Below are 14845 nucleotides of genomic sequence, written 5' to 3'. Positions count from 1 at the left end.
GGGAGAAAGAAATAAAGATGTCACCCTGACGATATTTTGAGGCTACTTGCAGCCTAGTATAGTCTCTTATGCTCATAAATCTTGGCTATTATTATTATTATTATTACTATTATTATTAAGAGAAGATCTTCCTATATTGCCTCTCCTGGTCTTGAGCTCATGATTTTTCTGCCTTAGTCTCCTAGTGTGTGATGTGACATGTAAGTGACATAGCCTGCTAATGGATGTATACATAGCAGGTTAATTGACACTACTTTCAATTTTCATATAGTTCTGCTATAAGGTGTAGAGAATCTTGTGCATTCCAGGGACCCTAGTCATTAGATTCTGGAGATTAATGGAACTCCATGGTCAGTTCTAGCTTTACAAAGCATCTATAGAACTCCCAAATTGACCATGTTTGCTCTCCACCATGTACCATTCATTGTACTCATTCATCTGGAAACTTTTGACAGAGTTCTTTACTGGGCAAGGTTAATCTTGGAAAAGTGACATGGTGACAGACAGTCACTAAGTAGGCAAAGCTCAAGGGAAACACTGAGGCAAACCTCTTCCCTCCACAGATTTTGCTACCTCCCATTTGTGAGCCTGTGTCCCTTCTGCCTTCCACTGCCCTCAGGTACAGCCTGGGATCAGTGGGGTAACATGTCTTCTGTCTCAAGTGTGAGAGATGGAAAGAGGAAACATCGCAGCTTCCACAAGACGTCCCTGCTCAGAATCTTGGGCAGTGCATTGACCAGGAGGTCGGGATTTATAAAACTTAAATGGAAGATCAGGTACCCCAGCAGTCTGATGAAAAACAGCGTGGAGAACAAGAGGGAGCGAAAAATCCTGCAAGAGAAACCACAAAAAATGATCAATCAGGGCTTAGAAAACTTGGAACAGAACAGAATCTCAGGCTTGAGTTCTTCTGAAGTCTTCATACTCCAGTCAGCCCATAACTGCTCCCACCACTCAGTCATTCTTTCCAGGAGACCCTGTTTTATTTTCACTTCCCACAAAGGAACTTCATTTTTCTCCCTCATTTATTTATTTTTGAGCAATTATTTTCCAAAGTAGTTAGTTGCATCTTTGTATGGATTTCTGTAGGCCTACATCTCCTCCAATATGATCTTGCCAGATGCTTAAGACACTGTCCATTAAACAATTACAGAACAAGAACTCATCTGGTCTCATCTCGCATTTCCTTGGTGAATATTGAAGCTGAACATGTGTTCACAGGCTGGTTGGTCTCACATGTTTCCTTCCTCTTGGCCATTTACCTATTATGTGGTTTGTGTTTGTTGACTTACAGAAACTCTTTATATATTATGGACAAAGATCCCTTTCTATCGTGTGTAATGTTCTATACTCTTCCAACTTTAAAATGGTCCCCCAGTTCTCAGGTATCAGAGAAAAAAGTCTCTTAATTTTATTAAGATCTTGTTTGTTCACCTTTATTTGATTAGAATCAGTGCTGAGGTAAAGCGTGGTACACATGCCTATAACTGCAGCACCTGGGAAGCTGAGGCAGCGGGGTCATGAGTAGGAGACCAACATAGCGAACCCCTGTCTCAAAAATGCCAAACAACAAAACAAAAAAAAGTCTAGAAAGATGCTCTCACCTTTTTTGCTTAAATGCTGTGCAGGTTTACTAAATATCTGCAAAGTCCTTGTAAGTTTCCCCTAATGCATGTACTGGAGTGTGGACAGGATATAATGGCTAATTCTAAGAAATAAAACGTGGTAGATGTCAGAGTGAGTCCTACTGGACACTGGTGTTATGGATTAGAGGAACAGCCCTTGGGCTCTGGGAGCACTCTGCTCATTGTTTTGGGAGTGTCCTACGTAAGGATATGGGAACAGGTAATATTTCATGTATGTGCTATTAAAGGGTGTTTTCTTAACCAAAATTTCCAGATAATTGGGTTGACTTTTAAGCCCCAATAATTTTAACTGTCCCGATGGAGCTCTTTCTAAACTGAATTTGATACCACTTTAGATATTGTCTCGTTAGGCCCGTGTAAGCAGATTGTATGGAACCCAATTTGACCTTTTCTTGCCTGTGGGGGGCTGTCATGAATACTAATTGTTCTTTGCTGTCCCATTGTTCCCCTCGGGACCAATATGTTCTCAGATGTTCAAATCTTGAATCCCTGTTCATTTAAAGAGTTAACAAACTGTCGCATGCTGGATGCTATTAGAGATTTCTTTCCACAAATGTTTTCTGTTTTGCTACGCCTGCTGTTAGATGGCGTACACCTGCATCTAGGGGGTCCGACCCCTCCCCACTTCCTGTCTATCATTGCCACTGGGGAACTCTATGCATCAGGCTACTTCAAACTGAAAGAGAAAAGGAAGAAATGTGGGAGTGGTCACATTCTTGTGGGAACCGAGGTTTCTGTTTCTCACAACTGCTGAGTGGCTAACTTCTGACACTGGGAAGCTGAGTTTATCACTTGTCTTTGAGTCAGAAGTCAGGTCATTAGAACTGAGATATTCATCAGCGACATAGTCTGTTGGGGTGTGTGTGTGTGTGTGTGTGTGTGTGTGTGTGTGTGTGTGTGTGTGTATTCTTATCTAGATTTTTTGTTTTGTTTTGTTTTTTGAGACAGGGTTTCTGTGTAGCCCTGGCTGTCTTGGAACTCTCTATAGACTAGGCTGTCTCTGGACTCAGAAATCTGCTTGCCTCTGCTCCCAAGTGCTGGCATTAGAGCACCACTGCCCAGCCCTTGTCTAGATTTTGCTTTCTGACAGAATGGCTAAGTCTGGCTCCTGGCTTCTTAGCTTTTCAGGAAATTTACCGGAAAAAGATATTGCTTACCTTTTACTGAACCTCAATGCCCCGTTGCTGATGAAACCATCCTAGAAGAAACACCAATAGTAAATAAACAATTTCTGGAAGATAACACTAGTGGATCATCAGTTGAATGTTATGTTCATACAAACCTTGAGATTTCTTGACAAATATACAAACAGATGTGATTTTTAAAGATGAAAATTGCTTTGTAAAGATTCATTTTATTTGTTCTGAAACTGGTTTGTGTCTCTGGGTGGATATGTATACACAGGTTTGTGTCTCTGGGTGCATATGTATACACAGGTTTGGGTGCTCATGGAGGCCAGAGAGGGTGTCAGATCCCTTAGGGTGGACTTCAAGGTGGTTGTGAGCTGAATGACTTGGGTACTGAGAACTGAACTTGGGTCCTCTTGTAAGAGCAACAAGCACTCTTAGCAGTTGAACCATCTTTCCAGACTTGGTTTTCACACACACACACACACACACACACACACACACACACACACACACACACACACACACACACAGAGAGAGAGAGAGAGAGAGAGAGAGAGGAACTAAGGTAGAGGAAGATAGTTATTAATAGGTGATAATATACCTGGTATGTGGCCTACAAACCAGGCCTAGCTCTCTGACCTGTTCATTCACTTTCTACTTTGCCAACAGGAACTTACCAGTTCACGGGGATCCTCCAAATGTGACCTCCTAAGCAAGAAGTTTCAGAAGGACTAAAACAATCTCCAAATGAGGCTGCCTGAATTTTTTTTAATGTATCTCTTCCAAAATGTGTTCTCATCTATTCTATCGCCTTTATAACAAACGTCCTTGGAAGTTAAGAGCAAGAGAAGTTATGACCACATTTTGAAGCCATCAGAAAGGAATGTATCCCATGACTGTGGCCCGAGGTGGCTGGAGAACATGGCAGGTGTTCAGAGCCCAGAAAGCCTTTCCTGTGTGAAGGACTTGAACATCACTGTCCAGTGGACCCTCATGGGACTATAATAGTCTTTGGGGAAAAAAAGCTAGTTTTCTCAGGTTATTGCTAAGAGAGAACCCATGATGAGCCTCTGAGAGTGCATGGTGGAGAACAACTCCAGCTACACGAGGGCAGCAGGTACCTGGTGCCACGTGTTATAGAAGATTCAAGACTGTGTTGGGAAGAACAGAAAGCTTTTTGTGATTACAGGGGAGAAAGGGCATGTGCTATATCTTCCCCCTTTATGCAGCATATCCCCAAATAGTGCTCCTTTCTGCTTTCATTTGGATTTCTCTTAGGTCTTAGGTTAGCTTTGGAGAATCTGTCAGTTGTGTGGGTGAAATTTTGAGAGAAAACCACTCCTTTGCCATCTTGGGGAAATATTTGGAAAGTTCAGTGAGCAAACCAGGCATCCACTGGGTGACTTAGGGTTCCTGGAAACCCCCTTGGCATGAGAAGGCATGTAGAGGAAGGAATGGGATCTTACCTTCTCATTTAGGCTTACAGTCTTTTCTCTCTCAGAATCCATGCTTAAGACTTTTGATCTAGGAGGAAGAGAAGCCACAAGAGATTGGACAAAGTTTTCAACTATTCATAATGTATAGGATGATTATTTAAAAGCTTCGTTATCTAACAGCATAGCCATTACATACAGCTGTTTAAATATAGTTCAAACAGAAGCTCAGCTTCTTGACTACCTTATCCCTCTTCCAGAACCCAGATGTCAGTCACCTGTGGATACTGCCTTCCTTTTATTATGTTTTACTAGACATACCATTCTTCAACACAGTGAAAAACTAATGTAATGTTCAGCAAGCATCTAAAAAGACCCAAGAGTGTCCTTCAGGAACAAGGAATTCTATCCCTAGGACCTGTATCTCCATTGTCATTTGTAAGTAGCCTACTTAGAAGACTATGAAGTTTTGACTTCTTATCATTGAGCCAAAGTCTCTCTAAATATCTAATAAACAGAAACACATACTCAGTCACACTAGCTCACAAGGAAGGGTAAGTGATGGCGGTGTGGCTCCTTGTTTTGGTTCTGTACTATTTCCATCTGAGGAGAGCACACCTGTTTGCAAGAATTTCATCATTTTAACTTTTTAATGTTCATAGCTCAGTAGAGTTCACAGTTCTCAAGTCTCTCCAGGGTGCATTTCGTGCCTGTACCATGGTTGGAATCTCACATATTTAGAAGACATGAGGATGGTGAAAATGTTAGGTCATCCTGTGTACAGTAAGGAACACTCCTCCTACCAAGGATTTCAGACAGCACCACTTTTAAAAATTCATGTTTGTGCTCTTATAATGTAGCCATGTGCTAAAGTTATGAAGGCAGATGTGTTTCTATAGACTTTTAAGACCCTGATTAAAACCAGATCACAAAAGAAGGGGCTTATTCAGCTTCAGAGGGGACCTGGGCAGAGTTCATGCTGACTCAGCCAAGAGGGGTTAACCACCACACAAGATGTTCTTTTGTCGGTGCTCACACTTCTCTTTCAAGGTACCCGGTCTCTAGTTCTTCTTCTATCCTCTTCAAAGCTTCCTGGTACTTCTTTAAAGAGAATCAAACGGAGCCCTAGTTACTGTTTGGATACTTTATGATAGGATGTTTTAAAACATGCAAACACATTTCACTAGACTATGTAGAACGGATGCTTGGTCTTCCCACGACTACATCCTCTCAAGGACTTCATCCTTGTCTCTCTTACTCATCAGTAGGAGTCAGTTCCCAAGAGAAATTGCTCAGACATACAGATGTGCTCAGACACACAGATGTGCTCACACATACAGACATGCTCATTATTAATTTAAGAGCAGTGGTACCTAGATAGTAGATCAGTTACAAAGGCTCAATGTATACTAGGGTAGTATGAGCTGGTGACTGATGACCACACAGTGTTGCCCTAGTACCATATTGAGTTTTTTTCCTAGGTGGTATTCCTTGGGCAACCTGGGCACATTTCATTCTGTCCCTTAACTGTCCCTCTGCTGTCCCTTGCCAGAGAGCCTGTACCTTTATGCAGAGAGCTTGATCTTCACAGAGCTGAGACACGAACACATAGTCTTCCATTATCTGGGAAACCAAAGTTGAGTCTTAAAGCTTTCTCAGTTTATTGCTGTAAGAGCAGAAGTCCATATGTTCCACCCCCCTTTCCAGACCCACAGTGTAAAGTTTTGCTGCATGTATAAATTCATTTCATTTTTGAGAACAAATAAATCATATATTATATAGTCTAAATTGGAATTACTTAGGGGAATTTGGAAAAGGAACAGATACCAGCATGTGGTAGACACAGATGTTAGGATGTGTCCTGTAAAATGTTCAGCAGAAAAAAAAATCTAGGAATTGTGTTTATTGTCGTTTTTGTCTTTAAACCACCAGTTAGTCCAGGATGGTCCTGAGTCTGGACGTATTAGGTTGATGGAAGGTGATGTTTCCCTTCTCGGGAAGACGTTCCCACCTTGCCAAGCTCCTTTTCTTGGTCTGCACAGGAAGACTCTAACAGTTGCAGTTTAACCTGTTGAAAAGAAAGGGCCGGCAGATGAAAGTGCCCCAGACAGGGACGCCATCTCAGCGCTTAGCTGACAGCTCTTGACACATCAGCTCACAGCCGACTGGGACCTCACAGCATCTAGAGCTTTGCAGCTGAACAGACTTCTCTACGTCAAGCCTTGGTCTATTACATTTCACATCAAATACATAGTTCTTAAGCTATTTTTCTAGAAAATTATAGTCTTGAAGAACTTGGCTTTTTTCTTTCCTTCTTCCTGCCCCACAACAGAGTTTTTCTGTGTAGGCCTGCCTGCTCTAGAATTTGCTCTGTTGTTAGTTTGATCCAGAAGTTTTGCTCAGAATTTTATCCATCACTATATTTTTTATTTCCTATTTTTATTTCCTTAACCATTTGGAAAAACACTATTTTATATTGGCCACTATACTAAACTGACTCTCTCTCTCTCTCTCTCTCTCTCTCTCTCTCTCTCTCTCTCTCTCTCCCTCCCTCCCTCTCCCTTTCCCTCTCCTCCCTCTCCCCCCTCTCCCCCACCCCACCCCATCCCCATGGAAAAGCAAGGATTGGTGAGCCCTTTGCCTTCATTAGATTTCATTGTAGTTGTGGACATAACAAAAAGTAAATATAATAGTGGTCTCTGCAAAAAAGGCAATCAAAACAGAATCAGAGATTCTCAACCTGTGGTGTTGAATGACCCTTTCACAGTACTCGCCTAAGACCATCTGCACATCAGATATTTACATTATGACTCTTATTTGTTTGTTTGTTTGATTGTTATATGTGAGTACACTGTAGCTATTTTCAGACACTGCAGATGAGGGCATCAGATCTCATTACTGATGGTTGTGAGTCATGATGAGGTTGCTGGGATTTGAACTCACGACCTCTGGAAGAGCATTCAGTGCTCTTAACCGTTGAGCCATCTCTCCAGCCCTACATTATGACTCTTAGCAGTAGCAAAATTACAGTTGTGAAGTTGTAATGAAAATAATTTTATGGTTGAAGGTCACCACAACAGGAGATATTGAAGGTTTGCAGCATTAAGAAGGTTGAGAACCACAGCCATAGTTTCTAGAAGGATTTGCCTAGGATATACTACAGGACCCTGGAGCTAGTAGATGAAGTTTGGATCTTCATTGTAATTGCAGTGTGAACTCAGGGGAGGGCTTGACGTGTAAAGACAAAGTCTCATTTGTGATCTAAAAGAACATTTTTCTCCTGATATGGAAAATGGGTGGCTTATGGCTTAGGAGTGAAATAAGAAGCAAGGGGAACTGATTTTCCTGAGGCCATTTCAGCTGTTCTGGTGGCTTTCGGAAGCAGGGAGCAGATGGAGAGGAGGAATTGCATTTTGGGTGTATGTTGGAGGCAGAGCAGAAATACCACACTTCTCTATTCAGCTGTCTTCTTCCTCTCCTGTCTAGATGCCGTGATTTGACATCCGCTCTCTGCAGTTAGTTCTCCCTTCAATTAATTACATCAAGGCTAGTCATCCAGATGTTCTAAGAGCTATTCTTGCAGGCCCATGGTGTGAGTCATCAGGCTTGGGAGCAGATATCTTCTTAAGTGGCTGGCCCGATTCCTTGCATGCCGGAGGAAGAGAAGTAAAAGAGATGCTGTGTCATGTGGTAATCACACCGGAAATCCACAGAACAGATGGTTCACAGGGCCAATGCCATTCCACAGCAGAGAGGGGCAGCATCACAAAGGCTGAGATGCTGACAGTCACCACAGCCAGACCCAATGTGCTTATTATTGATTATGTCTGGGTTGCCTATAGTGAACTCTGTTCTGCAAAAGAAGAGACCTTGGGAGAAAACTGACTGCTTATGTGGCAAGCATAGTCAAGGTCTTGATAACCATTTCTGGTCTAATCTCCATCTTCTTTCCAATGTAGCCTCAGACCCACCATTCCATTCTTTCCAGATGTTCAGTACTGGAGTATAATCAGTCAGGTTTGCTTGCCGGCTTTGCACTGTCTGTGTATGTGGACCCCAGTACCAAGCTGGGCAGCAGAAGATGGAACAAGGATTCCACATATGCCATTCTCTGCTTCTATTAGGGTCTCCATTTCTTCAGAAGCTTCAAATGTTTAATTTTTTGAATGTATAGGGAATTTGGATTAGGATAAAGAGTTAATTTTAGAGAAAATGTCAAGGGAGAATATCGTCTGCTTTGTCAGTTCCAAAAGACTGTCTTTAACTCTTGCACTTTTGATTAGATACATTGTAGTTGGGTTTGGGTCTTTAGATCCAATATTTATATGGAAATGCTACACATTTATAGTATGTTTAGAAAATATAGACCCTTAAATACTTTAGGGACTAAGCCAACACATCCTTTTTTTTGATTGAAATCAATAAATATAATTTATTTGACATTCCAAAGACATACAGATCCCAGGTCTGCTTTTATTAAATTTTTATGTAACTTCAACCAGACTTTTAAGTAACAAACTCAAAATTGTTAGATGACTCTGTGAGCATCCATATAACACAAAGAGAAAAGAAGAGGAAAGAAGATTTTATTCACACAATCTCATTTGTTCCTCAACCTATACTGTGAGAGCATGATGTGACAGCCTAATTACACACACCAGACTAAGTGTGGGAGCCAGGGAATAAACGGGGGAATTCTGCTCCCCCCCAGAATTTGTACTCATGGGTGCTCTGTCCTTCCCAAAAGAAAGGAGAATAAAATTTGCTAAAGAGAGAAATTCTTGAATAAGGGGGTGGAGGGAGAGAGAGAGAGAGAGAGAGAGAGAGAGAGAGAGAGAGAGAGAGAGAGACTCAGTGTCTGGCTATGTCAAGTCTGATACAGGCCAAAGTCTAAAGAATGAATGTTCAGCTACTCTGATGATCATGTTCAGCTTGACGACTGTTCGCTGGCCATGCCATACGAACCCACTCTCAAACTGCTTTAGCACTTACCTTGGACTCTTCTGGGGTTCTTTCCAGATCACCTTGTTCACACCTGACTATCTTTTGCGATTTCCTTGTAAGCTAGTTTCAAATAAAAAACACACTTAAGATACAAACATAAATAATGATTATGATGTTTAATAATAATAATAATAATAGTAATAACAATAATAATAATATCAGAGAGAAAAAGTATCTCTTGGTCGGTTGAGTTATGGCTATACAAAAGCTTCAAGGAGATGACCCTTGGGAGATAGGAAATACTTGGTGTCCTATGTCCTATGGAAACATCTGTGTTCTATCTGTGCCTTTTTACTAGTCTTGTGACCTAGTCATGGTAAGCAAGCACTTCTTCCAAGCCCCAGTTCAGTGTGGTCTACTCAGGGTTGCAGAGTGGACCAGAGTGGACACTAGTGTTACGTTCTCTGCAATGTGAAGGGATTGGGAGAGTAAATCCTTGGAGATTAAGGGTAGCTGTGGGTATGCTAGGAAGGTACAATTAACTTCCTGTAAAGGTTTTGGCTAGGCACTTCAACAGAGTGTCTACTGGAATCAATTGTCTTGTGATAGAATGGAGAACTACTGAGATCATTAAACAGTCCATCCACTACTCCTTCCGCTCCACACTTGCAGAAAGTTTTCATGGCTTTTTTGACACAAGCCTTAGCCTGAGGGATGTGTGTCAGAGAGTGGGATCCATGTCAAACGGGTTCTTTCCCAGTTTACTTTCCTTTTCTTGCCCTTTAGGGAATGAGGATGCTGTGGAGCCTGGCCCTACCTTTCTCTGAAGTTCTGAAATACTGTGGACCAGAGTCTCATTCTTCCTCTCCTAGAGAGCAAAAGGACCAGAGTGTCAGTTTGGATCAAAATAACATCATTTGCTTTAATTCAGTTGATATGCCTGTTTCATAAAGTTATTTTCTTACAGAAGTTTGAACTTATTGGTACAATGTAAGTTGATCTTGAAATCAAATCACAGCTGAACTAATCAGCAGCATACAGTTACTTAATGTTTCCAGTACTGAATGTTGTCCAAGAAACCCTGCTCTTCCCAATTCCCTCCCATGCATGGTCATAGTCTTTGTATGCAAAAAGATCAGCTTAAAAGCCTCCAATCCAAGAACTAGGTTTCACAGTGTCAGAAGCCATTATGGAAGCTTCCAAATGAGAGAGGCAGCCAACAATTCTACCCAGCGATGCCACCTTGAATCACAATAGCAATGAGTATGGCGTGATAACCCTAAGGGTATAGTAGTGGCATTCATACTGTAGTGGTGACCAACAGCTCTGTAATTGGGCCTAAGACCTGCTCAACAAGGAGGAAATAATGCCAGGTACTGACACCTACCCAACCTCTCAGGGCTAGTGAAGTGGGTGGTAGAGGAAAGCAAACGCTATTTACTCACAAACTACTGTTTGTCTTTATATCCACAGACAAATGCAGCTCTCACTCCTCATCAAGAAAACATCTCTTTGCAACTGACAGAGTCCATTACAGAAAACTACAACTGACTGAAATGCAGAAATTTGATTCTAGTCCCATCTGCTGTGTCCTCAGTATAACCTACACTGAAGGCTCAGGGATCTTGCTGGAGGAAAATTTGTAATAGCCGGAGGAATGGGGGATTTTCTGTGAGGTCGTGTCTCCCAGAAATGTCAGAAGCTACTTCTGTCAAGTCTCACCAACATGAATACCAGAACATGACTCGAACAGGGATGCCACCAACAGACATGCTCATGTCAATGAGGACCTCAACCCCACACAATAGTACACACAACTAAGAAATAATGAGTGAGAGAAGTAGTCTCTCCCAGGAAAGAACACACAAATTAGTCATCCAGCACCAAACTGTCAGCCCTGAAAACACACACGCAAGAACACTACAGACTGAGGAAGTTATATTTATGTATTTAGGAATGTGCATAATTTATATGTATATGTAGATATGAATGTAACAACAATTAGTGAAAAAAGAGGCCACAAATTTGAAATAGAGCAGTGTAGGGGTACATGGGACGGTTTGAATGGAGGCCAGGGAAGAGGAGAATGTTGTAATTATAATCTAAAAAACATTTTTAAAAGAATAAAACGTGTTAGTTGTATGTTTAGATTGATTTTATATTGAAATGATACTTCAGCTATGTTGGGTTAAATTAAATTTATTATCAGATTAAGATTAAAGAAAGATTAGCTCTGTTGTGGTGGGGGAGGGGAAGTTGTGCTCTATGGGGAGGCCAGAAGGAAGCCCATGGAGTCCCTTCCCTAGTAGTGTGCTTACCAGTCTGGCTGTTTCTTCCTCCAGCTCCTGCAGAGCTTGTTCTCTTTCCATCACTGTGTAGTTTTCCTTTTCCCATTCCTCGTCTTCTGCAGGGTCTCCAGTCTGGGTGATCTCATGTTCCAGCCTGGATGATGCAAGGACAATCCATGAGGACCCATGATGGACAGTTTCAGAAGTGATAAAACTCCGGTGTTTGGTGTCAGATCACTTCGATGTCTCCATGTGCATCTCTAGTTGGCAACCCATCTTTCTCAGACTCATAGGATCAGATTATTTACAAGCTAAAGAAAAAATCTGCTTTATTCCCAGGCCAAACACTTCAGTGTTCAACTCAAGGTAAGCTCTGCCTGGGTTATAAAGTAAATATATTTTCAAGCTTGCTGGGTTTGAGGGTCCTTCCTATGGAGATCTGTCAGAATGAGGGGGAGTTGTTTGCTACATGTGGCAGAGTTCTCTAGAGCAAGGAGGTAAGTTGAAGTTTGATTTCTTTCCCTCCACCCCCACGTATTTCAGGCTGGGAACTTCCTTCATGAACCATAAGACTCACCTCTGGACTTCACTTTCTTTTTCTTGTATTTTGAGAAGAAGCTCCTGGTTGGCTTCATCTATTCTCTGCATATCCCTTTCGAGGTCCATGTTCAAACTGATAATGTTCTTCTTTGATTGGGCCAATCTCAAGATTTCCATTTTTTCTGACCTGTAGGCTCAGCCCCCCAAATGAACAAGGGCTGGTTATCTCAAGAGCAAAATTCTCTGAGCCAACTGGGCGCTCCAGGAGATAGGTGGCTCACCCCCTCTGTTCTTCCTCGGAGCACACTTTCCCATTTTCATTTCTTGGAAACTCATACATCTTAATCACACTCTACAATGTTTCAATGATTCTCAACCCATCACGGGACATCTCGAGAGAACGATGCATCTGCAGTCTGATTTCAAGAGAATCTTTACTTCCTTAAATAGCCCTGTACTGGAGAGAACTGTTTCCCATGGCAACCTTTTCCTAAATTGTTCTCAAAACATGCTTATGCAATACACTTTTATTGACTATTTTTATCTAGGCACCTGCTCCATCACTTCTGAGTTAGTCTAGCTTTATTCAGAGACTGAAGCTTCTACTCCCATAATAGGGCTTCAATCTTTCCCTCCTTGATTCCATTTCTCTTTGACTTTCCGATTATGATGTTTGAGATTGGAGGGCCATTTCAGTGAGTACATCTTATATTTCAGGGACATCATTCGAGAGGACAAACATCAGTTTTGAAAAAAAAAATCATGAATGAGAGGATAACTTTAAGAGGAGCGCCTAAGTCAAGGGAGGCTCACACTAAACTTTTTCTAGTTCATTGTCTTTAGAGTTAACTAGGAATAGAGTAGCATGACCCATGTGTCTTATTTTGGGTGGCACAAAACATGGTATTGGAAAATAAAGTACTGTCTTGGGAGAGCTGGTTTGTATGGAAGAATTTATAGTAGTTACCACTTCCTGTAGTGAGGTGGAGTGATTCAGGGATGGGTGGAGGGAAGAAGGGAGAAGTGATGGGAAGATTGGAGAAGGTATGAGTGGCAGACCTGCCTCCCACCTGGTGCGTGGGCCACGGCCTTTCCTAGTTGCCATTACTTACTCATAGTCAAGGTGATTTTCCTTGCGTTCTTCCATTGTAGACCCCTGTAATGTCAACAGAGATGTGGTTATGAGCAGGGGGAATGGGTCCATTCATCTTGGACATAGTAAGTAAATGAATTGGTTTTCTCCCTCCATAGCCCCTGGGTTGGACATGACAAAGACTCTGGCTCTCATCTGACGCTGTGTCAGGAAGTGAGGGTACAGAAATCTGCTGGGAAAGTTCCGTAAGTTGTCTTGCAAACAAGTGCACCTAGTGGCTGTTTGCCATACAAACACAATTTGGAAATCTGAACAAAAATACTAGGAAGAAACAGAGGTCATCAGTTTTTCTTAAGTCTCTTTTCTTCATGACTGCTGCTTTCTTAAAGGTCTCAGGACACAGATATGGGGGTATCACTGCCCTGGAAGGTCATGGATGTTCCCCAGTCTCCAGCCACTGTAAGCTTGGTGGGAAGTGTGTGAGTATTAATCAGGGATCAGAAAACCAAGTAGAAAAGGAAGTCTGTGGCCCTCTCTGCCCTGTAGCCTCTTCTACAAACTCTACCTCCCTTCTACTGATGTGCTTTGGCTTTCGGATCCTGCCCTAGTCAGGAGATTCTTCTGAAGATTCTCCCCTCTTCCCACTGGAACCAGCCAATGGAATATCACAACCTTCCACAGGCTTATGACTCCCCAACTGCCATAGGATGGGGAGGCAGCATGTCACAGTGGTGCCATAGGCAACTGGTTCTTGTTATCTTTCCAGGGTTAGAACCTCTGTGAGTGTGTGGGCTTTACTGCTAAGTCTGCCCTAAGCATGGGCATGCTTCAGGGAGTCTGGTTTCTAGGCAGCAAAAAGGGACAGCATTCCTTATCATGTCTGTGGCAAATAGCACTGCCTTTTGCCCAAGTGGTATGAAGATGGGGAATTTGGTCTTGTGGCCATGGTGATGTCACCATGTGCCCAACTATCAACCCATTTGTCCTATGAGTATTGGAAAGTAAAAGTACCAGTGTCTTCAAAACATTTGTGAAGGCTTTACATTTTGGGATGTGTGTGTGTGTGTGTGTGTGTGTGTGTGTGTGTGTGTGTGTATGTGTATGTGTGTGCTGATTTCATCAAACGAGAATGTGAACATATGAACAGGTGAAGGGTATCGGGGGGAGGGACCAAGGGAGTTGCAAAGGAAGGATTTTGTGATTTTAAATTGGATGGTGCAGAGAACGCCATGGAGCTTCCCATGTTTGAAAGTAGCATGCCAGTATGTGATGAGGCTTCATCCATGGACCTGGGAACTTGTGCTGAGATGAATGCAGGGACTAGCAGGTATGACAATACCACAAAGACCCAGTTTTGTCTGCAGAGCCTCATGGGTACATCTAAGCTTGCGGTGGTCTGAGTTTTACAGATTAAGAATCACCCACCGAAGACTGAGATTTTTGATATTGACAGTAATTCCTGACATTATCTTGAATTAGCTCCACTATGTCTTCTCTTGCGAGCTTTAATGGAAAATCATTCACAGGAAATAAAGAATATGCATTCTCTATACCCGAATGTGTGTATGTCGGTGAATTATTCACAGCCAGTAGCATCTTCTGTGAGTCAGAAACTTGTCAACTTCCAGGCCTCTACTCAGAGAGGAGCACCATGAGGTGATTTGTGAGCTGGGCTGAGTTCTTAAGATACTGAAGTTTCTAGCAAACTATTCGTCAAATTAACCACCTCTGATGACCCCCATTACCATCTCCTGAAAGAAGGCATTTCATT

The 14845-nt window shown here is 42.2% G+C and overlaps 1 protein-coding gene across 14 annotated transcripts; it reads right to left on the bottom strand.

The window, feature by feature from the left end:
* Positions 1-443: 443 nt before the first annotated feature.
* Positions 444-13747, bottom strand: Tmco5a (transmembrane and coiled-coil domains 5A). Of its 14 annotated transcripts, none has more exons than XM_063285296.1 (13): positions 13646-13662; positions 13094-13139; positions 12263-12397; positions 12019-12168; positions 11472-11595; positions 9971-10021; positions 9202-9273; positions 6221-6277; positions 5773-5832; positions 5264-5307; positions 4243-4300; positions 2804-2844; positions 444-831 (listed from the first exon to the last, which is right to left on the bottom strand). In XM_063285296.1, exons 3-13 carry the CDS (start codon positions 12319-12321, stop codon positions 633-635), a joined length of 915 nt encoding a protein of 304 aa, XP_063141366.1. In that variant the 5' UTR covers positions 12322-12397; positions 13094-13139; positions 13646-13662; the 3' UTR covers positions 444-632. The 14 variants fall into 14 exon arrangements, with proteins under 14 accessions (XP_063141366.1, XP_063141364.1, XP_063141365.1 ...); XM_063285294.1 differs by having other exon boundaries at positions 5246-5307; positions 13646-13661; XM_063285295.1 differs by having other exon boundaries at positions 5264-5310; positions 13646-13660.
* Positions 13748-14845: the final 1098 nt, after the last annotated feature.

The sequence above is a fragment of the Rattus norvegicus genome, chromosome 3, assembly GCF_036323735.1.
Source record: "Rattus norvegicus strain BN/NHsdMcwi chromosome 3, GRCr8, whole genome shotgun sequence".
Lineage (NCBI taxonomy): Eukaryota > Metazoa > Chordata > Mammalia > Rodentia > Muridae > Rattus > Rattus norvegicus.
This window is presented reverse-complemented; position numbering and strand designations above follow the sequence as displayed.